This window comes from Hemiscyllium ocellatum, chromosome 25 (assembly GCF_020745735.1).
Source record: "Hemiscyllium ocellatum isolate sHemOce1 chromosome 25, sHemOce1.pat.X.cur, whole genome shotgun sequence".
Taxonomy (NCBI): domain Eukaryota; kingdom Metazoa; phylum Chordata; class Chondrichthyes; order Orectolobiformes; family Hemiscylliidae; genus Hemiscyllium; species Hemiscyllium ocellatum.
Window position 1 is genome coordinate 15,607,085 of NC_083425.1, and position 23,979 is coordinate 15,631,063.

At 40.6% G+C, this 23,979-nt stretch overlaps 1 protein-coding gene across 1 annotated transcript in view; it reads right to left on the reverse strand.

The window, feature by feature from the left end:
• Positions 1 to 23,415, reverse strand: part of timp2a (TIMP metallopeptidase inhibitor 2a) — an 85,484-nt gene extending 62,069 nt beyond the window's left edge. The window contains exon 1 of the mRNA XM_060844861.1: positions 23,099 to 23,415. Coding sequence (XP_060700844.1) covers positions 23,099 to 23,228 — 130 coding nt within the window. The 5' untranslated portion in view covers positions 23,229 to 23,415. The remainder of the gene's footprint in view (positions 1 to 23,098) is intronic.
• Positions 23,416 to 23,979: the final 564 nt, after the last annotated feature.

Consider the following 23,979-nt stretch of genomic DNA (forward strand, 5'->3'; position numbering starts at 1 on the left):
CATTGGTGAACCAGATGGGTATTTTCTGACAATCGACAATGACTTCATGGTCATCAATAGACTAACTCCAGATTTTTATTGAATTCCAATTCCACCATCTGGTATGACAGGATTTTAGATTCTTCAGTTTTCAGCTAGTTTGACTCACTCCTTTTCCCCACACTCTGCTCTCAGTGCTACGCCCAGATTAAAATGACACCCTGCGTTCTTGCTGCCTTCTCTCTGGGTGCTAATTTCATCTGTCAAATTCTTTTCCTCCAGAAGCATAGCCACTCTGTGGGATGCCAGGAGTTAGCATTATCGACCTACATTTCACAAAAGGACTAAAAATCAGAAGTGGAAATTTGGCAAGTGAGGTTAAAAAGACAGCCAATTTCTGCAATGTTTTAATACTTGTCTTCCTATTCTGCATAAAGGTTCAACAGTCATTCCAGAAGTGATAACAGCTAAACTGGCTTATAGTTATCTGGTGCATGAACAAATTAAAAATAAAAGTCGTTCACACTTTGTACTCAATATTTTCTGTAAATCATTCCATAATATCAGAAGCAGACCTCAAAACCAAATGGAAAGAAATGGTTCTAAAGAGAAACTGCAATGACTGATAAATGTTCTTCCATCGGTGTTCCATTGGATATTCCTTCATAAATAGTCATTCTTCAGTCAAGCTAATCACATGTAAATCATTAGCTTTGAAAGTAAACAATGAGAAGTTTACGATGTGATATTCTTAAAAAAAATCAATGAATGCAATCTAGGTTTAATTTCTTTGGCAGATGTTTCTAATCTTTATCGTTTTGGAAGCTGGTGTACCTGGTATTTTAAACTGACCTCCTAGCATTATGTGCAATGAGCAGAATCTGAGAGAGGCTACAGAGAAGCGCTGTAAAACCAACAGGGCCTTTCTGATGTGTGACAGACCAAGAGGATAACAATTATTCACAACAAATTATACATTATTTTTAGTGATTGGAGTTTACAAGTATGATATTAATTGATCATTTAAACAAGCAGTTAATTAGTCATATCTATTCATGATCCAACTATTTATCTTCACGTTATAATCGCGGTTATTCCTACAGAGTGTAATCTCAGCATGTTTTCATTGCAGTCTCAGGGCCGGGCTCTATTCCCAGCCTGTAAAAAAAGTCACCTTGATATTTGTACTTTCTCAACTTATCTGAACTCTTCATTGTGCATATGGTCCTTGGTATTATTATTGCCAGCTAATTACAGGTTCACCTCCCACTATCCCTGGAAAGGGAAAGACAATGGCCTCGTGGTAATGTCAGAGTAATCCTAAGCCCTGAGCTCACCCTGCTTGTTTTGGTTTGATTTGCACATGGCAGATGGTGACAGTACAATTAAAAATATGGATTTTTTTTTGCTTAAAAAGGTCAAACAATGTCTATGTAACCAGTGTCGATACTCAACAAAAACAAAAAACAAAATCCGTCTGGTTGAAGCAGGTCCTCTCAGTTGGACCTTACGTTATGGCAGGATATCAGCAGGCTTCACCTGGTGTGGCTGACATCTGACTCCAGACCAATAGCAACGAGCTTACCTCTGAAATGGCACAAGCAAGCTATTCATTTGTAATAAAAGGGCCTAAATAAAGACTGGAACAAGAGTGACCACGTTAACCTAGGCAATGGAAACAGCAAGGGCAAACCCAACTCTCCAAACCCCTGACCAACATCTGGGGACTGATGCCAACATTGGGACAGCTGTCAATGTGGTGATCCTCTGGTCTCATATTCCCTCTAAACCCTTCCTATTCATGTACCCATCCAAATGCCTTTTTTTGTTGTAATTGTGCCAGCGTCCATCACTTCCTCTGGCAGCTCGTTCCATACACTCACTACTCTCTGGGCAGAGAAGACTAAAAAGAAAGTATCTAAATAACGAGAGGCTCTGAAGTGGAGAGAGATCTGAATATCCTAGTGCATGAATCACAGAAGGTTAGTATGCAGGCACATCAAGTAAATCAGGAAAACTAATGGAATGGTTTATTGCAACGGGACTTGAATGCAAGAGTAGGAATACACTACAGTTATAAAGAGTATTGGCAAGACTGCATCTGGAGTAGGTGTATACTGCTGGTGAAGGAGGTTAATTCATCGGAAGCAGTGTGAGAACATTTACTAGTCAAATCCTTAGAATTAACAGATTGCCTTCTGAGGAAGTTCTGTACAGCCCTGACCTGTATTCTTTGGAGTTAAGAATCAGATCCTGAAGGAACTTGACCAGGTAAATGTTGAAAGGATGCTTCCTTTTGAGAGAGAATCTAGAACTAGGGGTCATATTTTAAAAACAAGTGTGCACCCATTTAAGAGAAGACACGTTTTCCTCTCGGGGGCTGAATGTCTTTGGAATTCCCTTCAAAAGGCAGTGGATGCAGAAACTTTGAATATGCTTATGGTGAAAGATGATAAATTCTGCATTATCAAAAAGGATGAAAAATTTAGGGACAGGCAGGAATTTAGAGTGGAGGTTAAAATCAGATCAGCCACAATCCTATTGAACAGCAGGGTGTGCTCTTATTTGTACATTTATAATCCATTCCTCCAAATTGGCCATACCTAATAACTCCAATTCCTGCTTCAGGAAATACATGTGCTTGATTTCATATTCTTCAGCAGCAAGGGCTTTTAGTGATGGGGGAGGGGTGACCCAAACTTCAATGCCTCTTAAAAAATTTAACCAAGGGTTAGTTAGGAACATAAAAAAAAGGAGTACTCCCACTCACATGGATAAATGACAAAAAGAATCACAATTGTTTGAAAACTTGCTTTATAAGAATGTACCTCAACAAATGGATGGTGTATTAAAAAACAAGGAATTACAGATAGGAGAGTGGTAACAAGATTAAGGCAATTATGAGGCCTAAATAAAGTGACCTAAAACTTATGTAATTCAATTGAATTGCTATGTACTCATTCACAGTTAAGCATCTTAATTAATACATTTAGCTTTGAATACCATCCTGATGTGACAGAACACAAGATTGCATATAATTTAAAGCTTTGCCACAGACGCCTTCTGTGATTAAATAAATTTAGTTAATATTATACTAAACATGTATGACTTCAGTTTGATTTTGTTAACACGTACACTGGAAGATGCTGCCAAGATTTCCAATGTAAAACACTCAGTATGGTAGAGAGAACAACCATGGATAGTTGTTGTTTATTTCAAACATAATAAAGACTTTGTAGAAAAGATTTTCTCAAACATTGTCAAAAGCATGGTTTACATCCCTAGACCATTCTTTCTAATGCTGATTTTATTCAATGCAGCAATCAAAACAGATATTGGGTTGGTAAACTACAGAATAAATCAATCATTTTTGAAAATTTACTTCTATCAAACAAAAAAAATCACCATATTTCAAAGTTATGATATTACCATAGGAAGAAAATCAACTGGATTTGTTTTATGATTTTAAATTCTAACTCCATTCTAATATCCAGATAGAAAGGTAAGATTTGTAATAAAGGGTAATGGTTTATTTCTACTTTCAGGACTAGAACACATGCCAATAAAAGTTAAAATTCTCAAAAGCATTCATACTGTAAAAGCATCAATGATCCAATATAAAGTCTCTCTCCCAATTGTCAGAGAGGCTAAACACATCAGTGAAATCCAACTAGACAAGCTTAAAGGGTGTGAAGCTAGAATTGAAAAAGGTGGGTTGGCATGGAAAAAACCCCAAAGCTAAAATGGTTGACCATTACAAAATGATATTTCCATCAACTTGGAACAAAATTACACTCAAATACAAAAGGAAGAAGAGGTCTGAGCGTGACACATCATGTTTGATAAAGACAATGGATGGAATCATACAGGGGCCTGAGCAACATGTATGACGACTAAATTTACAACAGAATTGAATAGGCTATCCAGCAAGGCTGATCTCAGTGTTTGGAGCACCTCGCTCTATCTTTTAGGTTTTGCTTAAGTGGGCGAGGAGTATTTCAAGCTAGGCAGCAGCAAGTTGTTAATTAAGGAGAACTGTGATTCATTAATATTCAGTGATCTTAACAAATGTGCAAAACAAGGTCGATATTGCGAAAACCCTGCATTGAAACTGGAGTGGGAACCTAGTGTATTCAGCTTGTTGCTTGCTTCCAAGAACCTCTGTGTTGGACACTGGGCATTGACATCTCAGGGTACTCTTATGGGCACTGGCCATGTGAACCTCACATTCCTGAACATTGCCATCCAATGTGTGCCAGCCTTCGATTACTATCACTGACCCCAGGATAACTCTGCCCTTCACTGCTGTGCCTTAAGCTGCATTGACAACGGTCACTGCATTGCTGCAGGCAGGACATGATGCATTCAGAGCTGTACACTGGCCATGGACTGGGCGAGACTGCATGTCTGGGTGTTTCACTTGTTTTAGTGTCATTCACTCAGCCTACCTGGATGCTTTCACTAAATCTGCCTTGCTTCGCACTGCCTTTCTGGACCTTGCTCCCTCAGCCAGAGCTACCAGGCTCAGACTTCAGCCTTGCCAATTAACAGACAGAAAGCTGGTCCTAGCTGTCAGCAGTCATCAGCCAAAAGACGAATAGGCTTTACTTCAGGACCCCTGCACAGTAAGTCAAAATCAGCTGTCGGCACCAGGAAAAGGCTTGGACACAGTCAGCCAGCCACTTTGGGTGGAGAGAGAGTCAGGATTTTCTCCTCAAAACAAAAAGGATGAGGAACCAAATGTTAGGCAGCCCACTACTTGTCTTCAGTCTTTCTGCCCTGTTGTGGGCTACTTGCGTTCCTTCAAAGAGAGAGACGCACATATTATAGAAATTGTGTGTGGCACAGTTATTACTTTTGGTGCAGGCAGGAAGGTGCCCTGAGTATGAGAGAGAGTCAGACGGAGTTGGTGGTCTCAGTGGTTGAAGTGGGTGAGAGCGAGGAAAGATATTGCAAGTAATAGTGAGAGAGGGACAGTGTGAGCCTCGGTAGGAGGTGGATATAGTAGCTGAAAATGTGTTGCTGGAAAAGCGCAGCAGGTCAGGCAGCATCCAAGGAGCAGGAGAATCGATGTATCGGGCATGAGCCCTTCTTCAGGAACGAGGAGAGAGTGGGTCCAGCAGGCTAAGATAAAAGGTAGGGAGGAGGGACTTGGGGGAGGGGTGTTGGAAATGCGATAGCAGAGGGAGGTCAATGTGAGGGTGATAGGCCGGAGTGGGGGTGGGGGCGGAGAGGTCAGGAAGAAGATTGCAGGATAGGAAGGTGGTGCTGAGTTCGAGGGTTGGGACTGAGACAAGGTGGGGGGAGGGGAAATGAGGAAACTGGAGAAATCGGAGTTCATCCCTTGTGGTTGGAGGGTTCCTAGGCAGAAGATGAGGCGCTCTTCCTCCAGCCGTCATGTTGCTATGGTCTGGCGATGGAGGAGTTCAAGGACCTGCATGTCCTTGGTGGAGTGGGAGGGGGAGTTGAAATGTTGAGCCATGGGGTGGTTGGGTTGGTTGGTCCAGGTGTCCCAGAGGTGTTCTCTGAAACGTTCTGCAAGAAGGCGGTCTGTCTCCCCAATATAGAGGAGGCCACATCGGGTGCAGCGGATGCAGTAAATGATGTGTGTGGAGGTGCAGGTAAATTTGTGGCGGATACAGAAGGATCCCTTGGGGCCTTGGAGGGGAGGTGTGAGCACAAGTTTTGCGTTTCTTGTGGTTGCAGGTGAAGGTGCCGGGAGTGGAAGTTGGGTTGGTTGGGGGGCGTGGACCTGACAAGGGAGTCATGGAAGGAGTGGTCTTCTTGCAATGCTGATAGGGGAGGGGAGGGAAATATATCCCTGGTGGTGGGGTCCGCTTGGAGGTGGCGGAGATGACGACGGATGATGTGATGTATATGGAGGTTGGTGGAGTGGTAAGTGAGGACCAGTGGGGTTCTGTCCTGGTGGCGATTGGAGGGGCGGGGCTCAAGGGCAGAGGAGTGGAAAGTGGAGGAGATGCGGTGGAGAGCATCGGTCAATCACGTCTGGGGGGAAATTGCTGTCTTTGAAGAAGGAGGCCATCTGGGTTGTTCGGTATTGGAACTGGTCCTCCTGGGAGCAGATGCGGTGGAGACGAAGGAACCGCAAGAAACGCAAAACTTGCGCCCACACCATGGTGAGAAAGGGTCCGAATGGGGTGTTAATGAGGAGAGTTGGCTAAGATAAGCAAGAGACCTCACTCAGCCTTGTGCTGGAAATCTCTCCATAAAAAGATCTCAGCACAATTCTGACTGAGCTAACACAAGACAAGAGTCAGCCCAATATTATGATAAGTTTAAACAGAAATCAGAACGTTTCACCACACAGTGCAATGCAGCCGTATTGATTCTAGCCTTCGATGCGTATGTCCTGAAAACAAAAGCTAAATAACATTTTTTGAATGGCTGCAATGCTATAAACAGTCAATAATTTTAAAAAAAAGTTATAATGCATTGTTAAATCCAATAGGGATACATAGAATTGATAGAACTTCCGATCACAGGGAAGTAGCTGAGCTAAATGACTTTGATATTTTCCCTGGAAGCTAAATGAGTATGAGAGAAAATTGAAACTGAAAATGGTATGCTTAAGAGAAGGCTAAATGGACAAGGAGATGACTCAGTTGAAAACATTAAGTGGGTTAAGTAGCATGTTTTCATGTTTCTCGGAAAAGAACAGTTGCCAATAATTTGTGAGGTCAGAAAACTTAAATCAAATATTGCACTGAATTAGGTAATGGTGGATTGAAGCCCCACTCCAGAAGCAAACTGAACTTACACCAAAGTGTCCAACTCTCCAGGCCCACGTTCCGATGAGGTCCTCCAGTGTTTGTCTTGGAGGGGAAGGAGGGACTAAGTTGAGGTGACTAACCCTGGGTGGTGGTCATGGGGATAGGGCAAGTGCTGAGCTGGCTTTGTGAGCTTCTGAAACTCAGCCATAGATTCATAATGACTACAGTAAAAAGCCTGGAGGGAAATGCCAACAAGACCCTAGCGAGAAGATACGGTGCCAGCGTCATAATGTGCCTGTCTCTAAATCAGAAAATCTGGATTCAAATCACACATCAGTATGTGATAACGAAAGTGGAGTGTCATTACATGAACAAAAAGACCTAATATTGAAACTGCATGATGAGATAGGGTTTGTTCCCCCCAAAACTTACACCAACTGACAAAAATATGTTCTTTTACAAACTTTCAGATAGCTTAAGTCTAATTTAGTCATGTTGAAAAGAGGTGGAGATTTAAAAAAAAACACTGAAACAACCTTCAAATTAAGATCTTTCAAAAGCACTAATAACTATTCCATCAATCACAACACCCAAGCCACTCTTGAGCTCTTCCAACAGCCAAAGTGGAATATGTTGAACTTGCAACAAATTCAAATGACTTCCTGTTGAATTTAAGTTTCCCTCCTGTGAAAATTATGCCCAGTTCCCTTCTCCCTGCCATCAAAGAGGACCAGATTTTTATGTGAGTTCTTCCTGCCTTTTTAAAAAGATCTGCAGTGTCATCCCAACTTCATGAAAACCCAACCCATTAAACTCAGTTAGCACTTCAGTATCATGTGAGAATGTATAGCACATGTGAAAGTACCATTTTTAAAGACAAGATTTTAAATCTAGGTCACACCCATGTATTTCCTCAGAGATAATTCAAAAGAGTCTACAGCATTATTTGAGGAACTAATGGACATCTCTTGATATCCTGCTCAATATATATTTCACCAGCAACCTCCAATAAAAAAACTTCCCATTGCTATTTGTGAGATTTTGCTGTGCATAGATTATCCTCTATATTTCTAAAATTCTAGAATTCCTATAATTCATTGGTTCTGGAACACTTTCAGATATCTTGAGGTCAGGGAAGGCAATTTTTTTACTTAGAAAGAACACAGAATATGGCAATCATTTTTTGCAAAAATAATATATTGGTGATAATTTGCAGAAAATATTGCAGTTAATGCTATTGATCTTTCAACTCAATATTTAAGCAGGATTTAGATATTCACTTGCACTGGAATAGCCTCCACAGCTACAACATCAACAGTTGGAAAATTGGATTAGTATAGTCTGATCTTTTACTGGCAGGGAGATAAGCTGAATAATCTCGTTCTGTGCTGGAACCTTTGATACGATGCATCTATTAAGTGCAATTATAGCTGCAATTTCATGATGGCCAAATGTATGGCCAACTGCAAAAATTCAAACGTTGCTACGCAGTTCTGCTGTTCAAGCACCATTTGTGCTAAACATGCTATTTCACTGCCCACCACACTAATCAAAACACATTGGATGGCATGAATCACCACAGAATGTCAAGTTTTGTCCATTTCAGTTTTTCTTTCCTGCTCTCCTCGTTTCGATGGGTTGAGGCTATAGACTTCTATTAGTCTACATTTATGGGCGAAGTACTGTAGCGGTTTGCCATCACTACTTGCAGAATACCTGACCAGTAACCCTTTGCGTTTTCCAGCCATCAATTGTACTGGAATGATTCATGAGTCAATAGTCAATTCATGTCACAAATGCACCTCCCATGGCTAATAAGTCCTGGTGTGAAACTGACTGGCCCAGAGCTAAGGTCATAAGACCAGGTTTCAATTTCAGCTTAAGTACATTAATGGAATGAAAAGAGTGTAATTTGTGCCAATCTTTTGCTACTGAAAATAATTGCTTATACAAAACGTGGAACCTCATTTCTTCAATTTTATTTGTTATTCAAAATTTACAAAATCTTTTCACTTGTCTTTTTTCATTCTCTTTTAATCCAGATTTTCTTGCTCTATTGCGATGCATTCTATACCTGATTTGACACTGAATTTACCAACTCTAATCCAAGCTTCTCAGTCTTTGTGTGCTTAATTTCAGTCTGATGGGTTAAGATGATGCACAGCTCCAGTTCATTCTCACCCAGTTGCCTGATTTCCTCAGCAACATTATCAGCTTGCGTTCTCAACTTATCACACAAAATATACAAACCAAAAGGTGTGAAGGCCAGCCTACCTAACAGCAAATAGCATTAGATGTTCTGCTACAGCAAGTTAGGGTCTAAATGTTTTTTGCAGGGTGAGCATTGTCAAGTTGTTCTAATTTAGATGTCTAAACCTAGATCGTGATGTTTGAATAAAGTGAATAATTCCAATTCTTGGAACAACAACAAGATAGCTGTAAAGATTAACATCCAAAGTATAACTGGCATAAAAGATACATAACGCATAAGTCGCCTGCTTCATTCTACAAGAAAAACACACAATAAAATCTTTCATTAATTTGATAACAGACACCTATGAGGTGGTCTTACCATTACTGCTATGACGCAATGACCCTAATGCCAACTCTTAGCAAAATTCCCAAACCATTTCCCTGTGACAAGCTTCTGTGCCATCAGAAGTTGGCTATTCCAACAAAATTAAAATTCTGATGTTCAATACTCACCTTTCAAAAAAAAAGGGAGGTATTACAGGTTAACACTCGACCACAACTGTTCGAAACATTACAACAATACCAGTTCTGAGGCATATCCTTCCCCCAAGACCATCTACGTCAGGTAAAATCTCATCTTCAATTTTTTAAAAATTCTAAATCATAGTAACTCAGAATTACCATTTGGGAAGATGGTAATTATATCAGATGTTCCTGTATTAACTTCTATACTGGGGGATATTTATGTTGTTGTCATCTAGTCTCAAGTCACGCTATGAGAGATATTTTACACGACTATCTGTGCCCAGTGCTACCTTATACGCATTTCCCTATCAATATCTTGCAACCTTGACTCAGGATATTCATTAACACCAAATCTATTTCATGTTTACTTCAGGGATTTGTCTGGGCAAGGTGATGAATTAAACTCAAAGAACAAGTGATTGGAACCAGGTTAATTGACTACGAGATCCTTGATTTATATTGTAACACCATCCAAGAGGCCAAGAGCCAAATGCGGATGACTTAATCCGCCTCCCACTGACAGATACCACCGGTGGTGCCTTCCTTGGAACTGTCAGTTCTGGTTTTAAACTTTCTGGACACTCTTCTGGTCACCACTGATAACACCCAACTGTGGGCACAAAAAGATCCCATCCTAGCAAAACACAACAGCTGGTGGGGATGGGGTTGAACCAGAAAGGCTATCACAACCAGGATTGAAACTTTCCCCAACCAGCTGAGATTAGACCATTGTAGAGGTCAACATATTAATTATAAGGAGCAACAGAGATTGTCCTGAGTAAAGATCATTTCCAGATACTTGCTGTACTCCACCTGGTGTTTCCAAAATGAAGACTCTGACAAGAGATTATGGCCATGTTTGGATGCTGACATAGCTGTGTTGGTGGGGCAGTAACCAGAGTGCTATTGGAACAAACGTTATTGCCAGCAACACCCCTACATTTCTGGGAACGGCCAAGTGAACCCTGGACTCGATTGCACGTCAACTATCCTGGTACTTTCCTGGTCATTGTGGATGCCCATTCAAAGTGGTTGGATGTGCATAAAGTTCTTACAGCAAACGGAGGTATGATGATTGCAAAGCTGCAAGTACTGTTTGTGACCCATCGATGCCCAGAGATATTAGTCACAAATAGTGGGACATCATTTACCAGCAGGAACTTTATTTCCTAAAGCCAAATAGCATGTGGCATGTTTGGACAGCTTCATACCATCCAGAGATAACTCCAGCAGAGTTGCTGATGGGTAGAAGACTTCACACCATATTAAATCTGTTATTTCCTTATCTTGGTAAGGAGAGGGGTGGTGTGGTGGTAAAATAGCAGCAGGAACGCCAATGCTGGCCAAAATGTTCCCTCTAAGCGAGAGACATAGTTTACTTCTAGGGATGAGGTTTGGTGCTGGAACCGTGGAAATGACCCTGCATGGGTACGAGGGGAGGTCAATGAGAGGTCAGGCCTTGTGACATATAAAAGTTCAGAGAGGTGAGGTGGTCCCCAACAAAGGTGGATCACCTGAAAGCAATTACCTCACAAACAAGCAAGAGCAAAATATACCTGGCCCCTCAGAATGACCTGTTAGACTCAATGGGTCGAGCATCGAGGAAACCTCAATCCAAGATGGATGCAGGCTCAATATCACTACCACCAGAACAGGAGGAAGAAATTTTCCCAATATGCTCTAGGCGTAAGAGACAGACTATGGTCCAGTACAATGTCAGAGGTGGAAAGGTCCCAGGAGAAGCTACAAGAGAAAGACTAGGCCTACATCCCCAGAATTAGCAGGAAAGGGATATAGTGATTAAAATGAGGACCAGGTGGATCTCAATGACTTGGAGAAAGTGAGGACTGAGGACAACCCCACCGCCCTGCGGCTGACCACATCAACTCCCCCTCCCACTCCGCCAAGGACATGCAAGTCCTGGACCTCCAAATCCAAACCACCCGATGTCTGGAGGAAGAACATCTCATCTTCCAACCACACGGCATCAACGTTGATTTCACCAGTTTCCTCATCTCCCCTCCCCCACCTCATCCCAGATCCAACCCTCCAACTTGGCACTGCCCTCTCAAACTGTCCTACCTGTTCACCTCACTTCCCCACTTACCTGCTCCACCCCCTTGGACCTATTACCATCATCCCCACGGACCTATTACCATCATCCCCACCTGCGTCTACCCAGCACCTTCCCAGCTATCCTACCCCCAGCCCTACATTTATCCTTCACTCCCTCACATTCCTGATGAAGGGCTTATGTCCAAAATGTCGATTCTCTTGCTCCTCAGATGCTGCCTGACCGGCTGTGTTTTTCTGACACTACACCTTTTCGATTTGGATCTCTGACTATGTAATCCTTGATTAGGGTTGTTTACAAGAGCCAGAGGACCCTGGCTGACAAGCAGGAAATTCAAAATGTCTCCTCAGTTTAGGGACTGCCTTTGAACTGGCAGGTCACAGCCCCTGTACAATGCACATATAATCAAAGGGTGACTTGGTGACAAGATACCAGCCTCTGCGCAGTTACTTCAGAATGCAAGTCCATCCTGCAATAAATTTTTACACAAGCTACATGGAGTTCATTCTGCTATTCTCATCATGAGACTACTGATGAAAAAGGTATTGTTAATTCATCTGTTCCAAAAATTAAAGGACAGACGAAAACAAAAAGGATGAATAAGGTACTTTCTTTGACGAGTATGTTTCACATTGGAAAAGTTAGACCTTTCAAATCGATAAAGGATCTCTCCATTAGAGAAAAATATTAGAGGCCCAAATTCATAACTTTCACCTCCAGATACAGCACTATTTTTACACAGGTTGACAGGAGAAATGAAAACAGAAGCTAATTTGAAGATACAACCATACATTTTAAAGTGAAGCTGCCTCAGGCCAATCTACATTTCATGTGTGGGTTGTCCAAAACATGGTGTACACTTTTGATTTGGTATGAGGAGGTCTGAAGCTACTGGAATACTTGAGAAGGTGGGAACCTTTAGGAGGTAAGATACACTTTTGAACATGTACAGAGCACACCTTTGGGGAAGCCAGGTGCCCTTTGGGATTGTTTAATGTAAACGTGAATGCATCTAAAAATTGCATCAGCTCATTGGAATTGTCGAGCTAGCTGACAAAAAGGGAACCATCAAAGCATTTTAAACTATTCCTGCCATTTAAGTATTTAGGAAAAAAACATAGCAAGCACTTCTTTTTAAGACTCCAGACTATTTATCCATGACATAAGCCGGAGGGTAATCATTACACAATTAGAGCTCCATGACTAATTTTACAATCTTCCATTATCACGGTCGGGTGCCTCTAGGTTCACAGTCTACTAACAGCTCAAAGCTTAAGTTATAAACACTTCACAGTGGAGCTATGGATTCCAATACTTGACCTTTTGGGTACAAGGGGATTGTAAAGAGTTAAATGTACTTTCATCAATGAAAACCACAGAGAATGCATCATTAGATACTGAAGAACATTATTTAATCTCAGTATTAATGCTGAGGTCTGATCATGGTGGATATTGAGCACATTGGAATGCAGAGTCTGAAGAAAAGGGGTTGTGGGTTGACTGATTGTCCTTTTTGTAGCACCTGTGCCAATGGGAGGTTGCCAGAGGGAAAAAAACAATGGTATTAAAAAAAGCATAAGAGCAAATGTAGGGGCACAGCTTGGCATGGAAGATACAAGAGGCCACAAGACAGATAAGAAGTTGGCATAGACAGCTCATGGTTAACATGTGGGCACATGAAGTGGCTTGGTTTGCCACGGAGAGATGGTGAACAGCCAGCATTTGAATGCAGTTTTTTTTAAATCAAATCGGTGGCTGTTTTAGTTATTTTAATTGGTCATAATGCCATGGAGTCTGCAGCAGTTCTGAGCATTTTGACTTCTGCCAACGTCCAGCCTTTTCCCTATACATATTACATAAGTACAAACATCTACTGCTCTTTTGAATACTTCACTTGAACCTGCCTCCACCATACTTCCAGGCACTGCATTCCATCATTTCACACTTGCTTCTTCTGCAAAATATTCTCAATTTGTGAGCCCTGGTTCTTAATCCTTTTACAAACAGCAGTAGTTTCTCCTAGTCTACTCTCTCCGGGTCTGTCATGATTTTGACGCTATCAAGTCTGCTCTTAGCCTTTTCCTCTCCAAAAAAGTAAAACGTTTCTCCTTCTCTGGACTATCCTCATAAGTTGAAAATGTGTTGCTGGAAAAGCGCAGCAGGTCAGGCAGCATCCAAGGAACAGGAAATTCCACGTTTCAGGCATCAGCCCTTCATCAGGAATGGTTTACGCCCGAAACGTCGAATTTTCTGTTCCTTGGATGCTGCCTGACCTGCTGCGCTTTTCCAGCAACACATTTTCAGCTCTGATCTCCAGCATCTGCAGACCTCACTTTCTCCTCATCTTTGGAACCATTCTTGTAAACTTCTTCTCGTCTCTCTTCAATGCATCCACATATTTTCAAAAGTGTGATGCGCAGAACTGTCCACAGTACTCTAGCTGAAGTCTAATTAATGTTTTATCAAGGTTCAGCAAAATCAGGCTGGTCTTGTAATCTATGATCCAATTAATTAAGTCTAAAGTACAGCTGTCTCTACCTTTCAATGACTAATGCACCTCGATCTTTCTGCTCACGCACACCCTTTAGAGTAGAACCATTTACCTTTTACTTGTCCCAAAGTGTTTCACCTCGCTGTTCTCTGGCCATCTGTCTGCCCACTCCAACTTATCAAGTTCTTTTGGAGCTCCACATTGTCCTTCTCAACGTAAATGCTCCCAAGTTTTGGGTCTCCTGCTAACTTTGACATTCTCCCAGGCACACCAAGATCTACAGCATTTATATAAAATGAGGAAATGCTGACCCCTAGGAAATCCCACCACAAACCTTTCTCGAGCCTGAAAAAAGGCCCATTAACCAAGTCTGTATTCACATTGCTACTGACTCTTGAATTCCATGAGCTATAACTTCTCTTTGTTGTGTGAAGAGCCTGAAATTGCAGTGCACTAATATGTGGAATTCTGTTTAGTTCTGCACGAGGTAACAAATGTTGACAGCAGAATTATGCCAGAGTCCTGGTGAAAGATTCTGACCTGAAACATCAATTCTTTCTCTCTTCGGATGTTGCCTGACCTGCTGTGTTTTTTCCAGCTCCACTGATCTGCACCACTCACGATCACCAACCACCTTTATGCCTCCAACATGCTCTGAAATTATGGCCCAGATATTCAGAGGAAGAGCAATTGCCAATCAGCTTGCCACTCAGCTCAGTTTTGTTTTACATTCGTACTGAGCTCCACATTTCTAGCTGAGAATTCTAATTCTGGTCCTTCAGAAATAGGAATAAATCGATGAAATCAACACAGTCTCCACACAGTGCAGGACTGTTAAGGGAAGTCAAACCACATGTCATTCTGTAGCAGTCAGTGTGGCTGACTGAGATTGAAATATCCAGACAATCTTTCAAGCAGCTGTAAGGTAAATGGAGGGTTAAGGTCATAATTGATTAAGATAAATGCCAGACGGGTGGTATGGAGAAGGTGAGGGCCGCAGATCAGAGTGGAGAGTGTGGTGCTGAAAAGCACAGCAGGCCAGGCAGCTTTCAAGGAGCAGGAGAATTCTTTCTCTCCTCGTATGCTGCCTGATCTGCTGTGCATTTCCAGCACCACACTATTGACCCTAAAGGGTAGTATGCCAAAGTGCCAGTTAAGTATTGCACCAGATGGGTAGGGTGGCAGGGAAGTGATGGATTGCTTCGAGCAAGTTGAAAATGGAGGGGGTGGTGACTGTAAGTGTTTCGGAGCTGGTGGATGGGGTGGGAGGATATCCAGCCAGTGGAAAGTCTAGGTTGTTGGGGCCATCGAGTTGGGAGTGTCCAGGGTCAGGACAGCAAACAAGTAGTTGGGTCCTAGGATAGAGGGTGGGATGGAATCATGTTGGATTTTGGGTGAGGGGTGGGTGTGCTGGTTTCTGGTCCAGGTGGTGGGAACTGATTGTTAGGGGTGCAAGGCTGCAAGAAGAAGAAGGAGTGGTGTAATTGGGGTGTGTTGGATAAGATGGAGTAGAGGTGACTGGGCAGTCAGCTTAACGTTTACCCAGAAGCTAGATTTTTAATTTTTTTTCTCCTGGGGAACTATTGAACTTAATGGAAGTGGAACCTTCGAAAATTCATAAGATTTTTGAAGCTTCAATTACCTTTGGTTTTCTTGCTAATTCCCAGTGTCTGGGACATCTGAGACTTTGTATGGTCCTGATGCACAACTTTTGTCTTTTCTGCAGTAAATACTATCTGGCCATTAGAATATCCAGACCATTTGAGGCCAGGGCATATACCAGAAGGAACCTCCTGCTTTCTCAAGTGTAACAACATCAGAAAATGCAGGTTTAGCACAAATCAGTGCAAAAACAAAAAGTGCAATGCTAAAGATTTTGATTTTCTGCAGCACTGCCCCACCCCATGCTTGGCACACACACTTGCACAGAATCTTTGATTTAATCTCCCAAATGCCTCTTTAGCAGTTACTGACAGAACAAGATGTGTGTGGAAATTTCTTTGGATGGGGATACCCCTGTTGCTGTTGTAACGTGCTGGCTCCCAGCTTTGATAATTTTGTGGTTTGTCACATTCAATTTTCCTTGTAAATTCATTCATGTTATCAAAAGGGTAACATCTATATTGTGTTTCCTTTTGACCTAGTTGGCTGGAAATGAGCACTTGTAGCTTTTGGGTAAGAAAGTCTAAATTTCATTTTCTGCAAATCTGATTTTTACTTGTAGTTCACACTTAAATTCTGTAGTTCCCAGTCTTAATTTGAACAAGATCTCCAGTGAAAGAGCAATGAGACTTAAAAAACAAGCAGCTGACACTGAATCTTTACTATATGGATCAACTAGTCCTCATTTTCAGAACAAATAAAATTAGACAACTGAGGGTGACTTAGCACTTGAATGTGACTTATGATACAGTACTGGAGTTAGGTGATTAAGGAAGTAAAGGAGAGGAAGGGAAAGAGATGTTCTGCCTCATGATTAGATTATTGGCTACAGAAAAAGGTAGCTATTTGAAGAGTAACAAATGCCACAAAGCCAGTCCCTTTCTTTTCTAAAAGCTGTTTCTTGGCTCAAAGATATTCTGTCCTTGACTTTTTTCAGAGAGACAATAAACCGGGCTGGGCTCTGATCAGTCTGGTTTGGTACAGAGATGGAAAGGATTTGGAGAGGCCTTCTGTTTACATGTAGACAGACAAGATGTCAGGTCCAGTTGTAGAAGTGACCTATCTAATGAAAAGGGAGTGGTCAGCTCCCTAGCTGAGTTGAGTTCAGTCTTGAACTGGTGAGGAGTTCAACAGGGAGTTGTGTAGAAACTCTTTCTGCCCTTCAACCTCAACCTGTAAGCATGTGTTCCATTTAGACTGGGGTTTAAAGGGAGTTTGCTTGTTGGGACTGTTGTGTGTATTCGGAACAGCATAATTAAGTCTAGTTGGATAGACTGAGTTCTGTAGGGGTTCTTTATTCTGTTCTTGGTGTTTCATTGTGCAATTTTGTGAATAAATTTTTGTGTGTTTTAAAATTTAGTAGTCAACCTAGCTATCTTACTCTGGGTAATTTTCACTGTACACTTACCAAAACAAACTGCAAAGTTATGAACTGGGCTGCCTGCTTAAGAATGTTTGGTTGTAGTGGTCTGGCCTAGTCCATAACACTAGCAACTGAAGAAGGTTTATAGCTTTTCCTAAAATTCAACACAGCTTATCAACTTTAGGTAAGGATTTTTAAAAAATTCATTACAAGATGTAAGGTACCGCTGACCAGCCCGGAATTTATTGCCATCCCGAATTGCCCAGAAAAGGTAGTTCAGAGAGAGTGAACCACATTATTGTGGATCTGCAATCACTTGGAGGCCAGACCAGGTAAGGAGGGCAGATTTCCTTCTCGGAAGGACTTTTGTGAATCAGATGGTTTTTCGTGACTGGTTCCATGGTTATTGTTAGACTTTTAATTCCAGATTTTTAAATTGAACCCAAATTCCACTATCTGACATGGCAGGATTTGAACCGAAGTCATGAGATCTTTACTGGGGTCTCTGCATTTATGGCCTACCTAAGAGAACTAAATGTATAATTGAATTAAATGGAATTACAGAAATAGGGAAAAAAAGATGGGGAGGGAGGTTCTGAGAGTTCATGGTATGAACACAATGGAGGGGCAAGCACACCGTTTCAAGCAAGCAAGATGTGAAAATAGTTTGAATAGACAGTAGAGATAATAAAAGGGCAAAGGTTATTTCTGGAAGTAGTGTACAGACCTGCTAACTGGAATTACATGATAGCATGGAACATAAAGGAAGAAATAATGTGCGCTTGTCAAAGAGGCAAAGCAATAATCATAGATGATTTTAATTTACATATTGACTGAAAAAGTCAGATGCAGCAAATGTATCCTCAACAAGGAGTTCCAAAAATGTATCGCTTTTAATTTTCCAAAGCTCTCCTTATTCAGCAACAATCCCATTTGATTGAAAGTTGCAAAAAGTTGCTGATGACTCAAAAAGGTAAATAGGACATAGAGACTACAGAGAGATACAGATAAGTTCAGTGAATTGCTGAAGACGTGGCAAAATAATATAGTGTCAAAAAACGTGAAAATATCCATGTCGGCAAGAATAAAATAGCCTATTAACTAAATAGTGACGGATTGCAGAACTATTGAGATGCAAAAGGATCTGGGTGTTCTTACTCCTGAATCATAAAAAGGTTATTATGCAGGTGCAGCAAGTAATTCAGGAAGATAATAGATTGTTATCAATAATCACAACGGGGAGAGAACACGAATGCAGAGAGATTATGCCTCAGTTAGAGGTCACCGGTGAGAATGTATCTAAAGTACCATATTGGTCACCTTGTTTAATGAAAGATCTAAATGCAGTGAAGGCAGTTCATAGGAGATTTATCAGACTAATGTCGAGAATGAGAGGCTTGTCTTATGAGGAAATATTGGTAAGGTTAGGCTTGTATCTGCTGGAATTTAAAAACAGTTAGAGACAACTTGATTGAAACATACAAGATTCTGAGGGGTCTTGACAGGGTAGATATGGAGAGGACGTTTCCACTCAGGGAATCAAAAAGTCGTGGTCACTGTTTAAAAATCAGGGTCACCCATAAAACTGGGATGATCTGGAAATCTTTCTCTCAGAGGTTTGAGTCTTGAGACTCTGTTTCTATCTCTTTTTCCAGCAAGTGAATTTTTGAATATTTTTAAAGGCAGAGGTAGATAGGTTCTTGTTAAGCAAGGATGTGAAAGATTATTAAGGCAGTCAGAAATACAGATTTGAGGTTATAATAAAATCAGTCATGATCATACTGAATAGTGAAGCAGTCTCAAGGGGCTGAATGGCCTATTCCTGCTCCTTACTGCTGTGGTCATGTACCTGTTCCTACCGAGGAAATACTAGAAAATACGAAAAGCCAAACTAAATTCCTTTGAAATAGTTGGTGGTTTGATAACCAAATACAATAGCCAAATATCATTTTGACAAACCAGATGTACAATGCACTCCCACCTTTAGTACAAATGCTGCAATATTTGAGGGAGAGTGTGGGTTATTATTAACATGGAGACACTGGACAACCACAAGGATTAGAATATTGTGATTTGACCTCATGGGTCTGGAATAATTACAGCTCCAATTAGTGGGATCCAACTATTTATTCCTTTCTACTAAAAAGGAAAAGGCATAGATCAAAAGTGAAGGTTATTCGAGTGGTTTTAACCCAAAAGGTCCGAAATTCGAAATAAACATCAATGTCTACATCAAAAGGCCATAAGGCTGGCCTGATTGTTTGCACTGGAGTTAATATGATAAATTGATAAAAAGGATTATCAAAGCCATTCCAATATAGCACAGGATGCAAAAGGCGTTGAATTCCAAATTACAGTTCTCATACTTTCAACAAAAGTTCAATGTCATCCACAAAATCACTTAAAAGAAAACTAAACATTGATTTACTCAAAGTCAGTCCCATTCCTAAATTCCCAATATAAAATTTACAAATGCTATTACAATAAGAAAACCTGATTTTATTGCTTCACTTTATATTTGGTAACCACTTTCCTCAATAAAAAGAAAAATAAGTTTTAACTTTTTTGAATTTCAGTCCATGAAATGCCCTCAGAGAGAGACATGTTTAATTCCAGTCTCAGAATACAATCATGTTATGGTGAAACAGCCTTATAGTTTGTTTTCTGCCATTTATTAGAAATGTATCAACACTACATATCATTTATCCAGTTTCTATAAACCTGGTCATAAAGGTCCTGTTACTCTGCACCGAAAGCACACCAGAATGAGATGTCTTCCCTGGGAGAAAAATCACTGAAAAAAAATCATTTGATATAAAAGGCTTGCATAAGAGATTTGAAATTATCAGCTGACAATGCATCATTTGTAGTCATTATTTGGCATACACTGGACCGACTTACAGTAAGTTATATATAAAAATGTGATTGCATAGTTCACCACAAAAACAAACATGTAACACTGCCCAACTTATATGTTAAACAGACGTCATTTTAATTTTCCTTAAAACCACCTCTATTCAGTTTTTCAGTCAGATAAACAGGATGTTGGTTGTTTCGTCTATACCAATCAGTAAATGCAGAAATGATCAGTGGGATTTTGTTGTATTTTATTTGACATAAGCTTTGATAGTGTGATTATTGATGGAGCTTGTTCAGAATGAGGAAAATATTATTTGATATTCAACTGGCAGTCTCCAGTGCATTTTTTTTAAAAAAAGCATTAAGCTGTCCCCTTTTGGGCTGCTCATAAATATTGTATGTTTGTCACTTGGGAATGAAAAAGAATGTGTGAGAAAATTAGATTTACAAAGCAACCTGCGCATGCAGGGGTTACTGCCAGGTTGATAATAAATTTTCAGTTATACAATTGCAGAGTCTTGTATCCACACAAATCTTGGGGAAAGCATTAGGGCCTCTTGCTTCAAAGATACTGTAGATTTACATGCAATAGCTCAGGAATGAACAAAGTGGTTTGTAATCAGACATGCACATTACAGTAATGCCCATACAGACACTCATTAAATCCATAAGCAGTCTGGCATTTGGGAGCGATTTGGTTATGCAGTGAAACTCATAACTACACTTTACTGCTGAAACCTTCCAGTACACCCAATCCTTTTACAAGTTAATCCAAAATAACAGCCCTGTTATGAAATTGCTGTCCATTTATGGAGGAAATCTGGAGGCTGATTTTGTGCTATGTAATGCACAAGCTGCACTGGAAAGCATCCACCATAGATACTGCTGCCTCCAGTCATAAAACATTTAACTTGGTCTGTACTCTCAAATGAATTTCTTAATGATCTGTTTTCAACCGCCAATTGCAGTTCAGCCAAAGGAAGCAAGCTTTAGATTATAATTGTTTAAAGGACTAAAGGATCAGCTTCTGGTCATCATTGTACCCAAAACTGATTGTATAGTTCATCAAATGCTGATGGTATTGAGACTAAATTCTCTGGAGCTGACAGTGATAAAGAAAATGGGGGAAAACAGCAACTTCGATCTTGTTCGGTTAGTGAGTTGCTGATATATTAAACACTCAGCTTCCTGGCAATCAACGGTCTTAGAAAGGCATGCCCTGAAACAACAGTGATGGAACTGCAATTTTCACACAATGTGGTCCCAATCTTGAAGTCTCCTACCAGGTGAAGGCATTAAATGGAATGCAGGCCAGGTGATATTCCACACAGTGAAAAACAACCAAGGCTGCTGCTGTGAACCTGGAAGTGATCTGACAGAATCACAGCATTGGCAGAGGCTTGAGGGCAGCATTTCTGCCCGAATGCTTGGCTCTGGGATAATGTATGCATTAAGAGGAATGTCTAGGAGAGAAAAATAATATATTTAGGTGCCAGACCTGAGCAAGTCTTCAAGGACTTTGTCTGTTCCTAGATTGCTGTACTTGTTGATTTAATAGCACAGTGCTTGTGTTGTTGCATGCCAATAAACATTTACGACACTAATTTCCAATGATGATAGCAATTTTGCATTCAGCAGTAGATAGTGTTTATCAGCAGGTAGGATGCAAGAACCTTGCAATGTACCAATACTTGCAAGGTGTCATTTCCCAGTCTCCAAACATAGAAAAAAAAAGTTTGAAAACTCAATAATACACAGTTCTGTATATATGAAGCTGTATATAATGGCCACTTTCCCAACTGAGCCTTTCCACTATGAATGCTTCTGTTTCTTAGACAAGCACATCTCTTACTGAACCAAGGGAAGTAATTGATTTTAAGTCCCATTAAAGAATTAATACCTTTTATGAATGGATCTGAAAATTGTAAGTGCCAATAGATTGTGTGAATAGAGATTTGACTTTGAAAAGTATGTTGTCGTGTAATTTTCATAGTTGTCCCTATATGTTGTACAATACCACAAAATGTCTCTTCCCAAATAGGCAACGGACACATGTGAGCATGAAAAATATGCATGCAATTATTTCTGCAATGATATGTCCTACTAATTGTTCAAATATGCACTGGGTATCATGCAATAAGCCAACAGCAAGAGTTTCAACAATGGATATACAGTCACACACATAAATAGGCAAACCTGGTTTTGATTGAAAGCTATTAATTCAGCCAAATAATATTTAAAAACTCATTCAGAAACAGACTCTGAAGCATATCTGCTGAATAGGCTCAAGCATATTTACAGACAACAGTAAAATCTGCACAATCTCAGTATATGAGAGCCTGTGAAAATTACTACAAGGCTACTTGGTGTGATTTAATCTTTTAAGTATCACCAAATAGTTTTTTTAAAATAAAAGTTATGCCCTAAATATTAGCAAAGGGAAGATGTTCCTTGAGTTTAGAATTGTTTGCTGGGATGTGGTTTATCTAAGATGTGAAGCATGAACTCAGTCATTCTGATGAATAGCTCAGGGACTGTATCTAATTATTTAATAATGTATTCGCTATAAAATATTTGAAGGACTATTTTGTGAAACAGGATTCTTAAATCAACAAAAATGGCCTGATTAATGAAAAAAAAAGTACAGACTCAAATAAATAAAACACAAATATGCAAAGTTCTGATCACAACGTAGTTCTAACATGACATAGTACTTAGTCCTGTAACAACAGCTAAATCATGAGGCAATTATTATTATGTCTTCCGCCCAATAACCAAGGTAGTTGGACAGGAAGGTCAGATATATCTTGAGGATTAATCACACATTCGTGCTTCACTTGGAAGTTGAGAATGACCGGTCAGCAACATAATAGACAACAAATACTGAGACGGTTAAAGCCATGCGATTCCAATTCCTTTTTAAACAAGCCTGTCAGTTTCGAAGTCACATTTCGAAATCAACCAGCAATGTCCTGAGCTGCTTCAAAAGGAAATCAAATAACAACATCTGGAGAGATCAGGAATGGGCCGATTTCGAATATGTAACATGACAGGAGAGGCCGATTTCGGTAATACTGTACCTTAAAGTTTCCTTTCTGACTTTTGGCTGCATTCACTTCGGGTCGCTTTAAATAGGAAGTCATCATGCCGTACTCGCATTTTTAAACTGCTTTTGGTTTTGAAACACTCCCGACTGCAAAAAAAAAGATGTCTTTACTTACCTACATCTGCATTACAGAAAGCTTGCTGGGGATGGTTCGGGGCACAACTACACGCCTCAGCGATCTGTTCCACCCTCAGAACCAGGAGGAGAAACAATGTTGCCAGCAGACTGCTGAATGTAGCACTCATTTTAAACCTCACCGAAATAAAGCTCCGCTTCCAGCAAAGGATCGCCGGCTACCAGGGTCTGACAGAAGCTAATCCTGGCTCGGGCAAACACGCGGCAAGTTTAGTTGAGCGTGATCATGGAAGAGGAAAATAAATTCGCAAAATGACATCTAGTGAAGTGTTGCTCCTGTTGGGTGTGTTTTATTCTGTCCTCTCTGAGCTGAACCCCATTTAACCCCGCCTCTCTAAAGCAGCGGGCCACTCACAGCGAGAGCCAGTGTCGATGGACCGATCTCAGAAACGCCTGTTGTTTTTTTTTCATTGCTTTGGGCAATGCTACACATTTTTTTTCCGCCAGTTTAATGAGCTGCGAATCTCTCTGGAGTGCGCTGTTGTGGCTCAGTTCATTAGAGAGAGCGGGCAAAGAAAGTATTTCGCCGAGTGGTAATAAACAGCAGTAAAATGCAAGCGATCTGACCTGATTCGACATCGCCAATCCTCAGTGTAAACTGCTATTAATCAGACACACATTTTAGCTGAAAGGAATCCTGTAAATAGTGGCTTCTAGAAGCTTCCTTTTACGAAATTGATTTAGCCACTTTTTCTTTAATCCGTGAAAATACATGCTTTTATTTTGAAGTTCTCAATTGTGCATCAAATCGTTTTACACTTGCTTCCTTATGGGTTATTGTTTGTGGGAGTAGGGACGGTTTGGCGATCAAATCATTTGCACATGTGAAAATACACAAACAAAGCCGCTCGCTTTCACAAT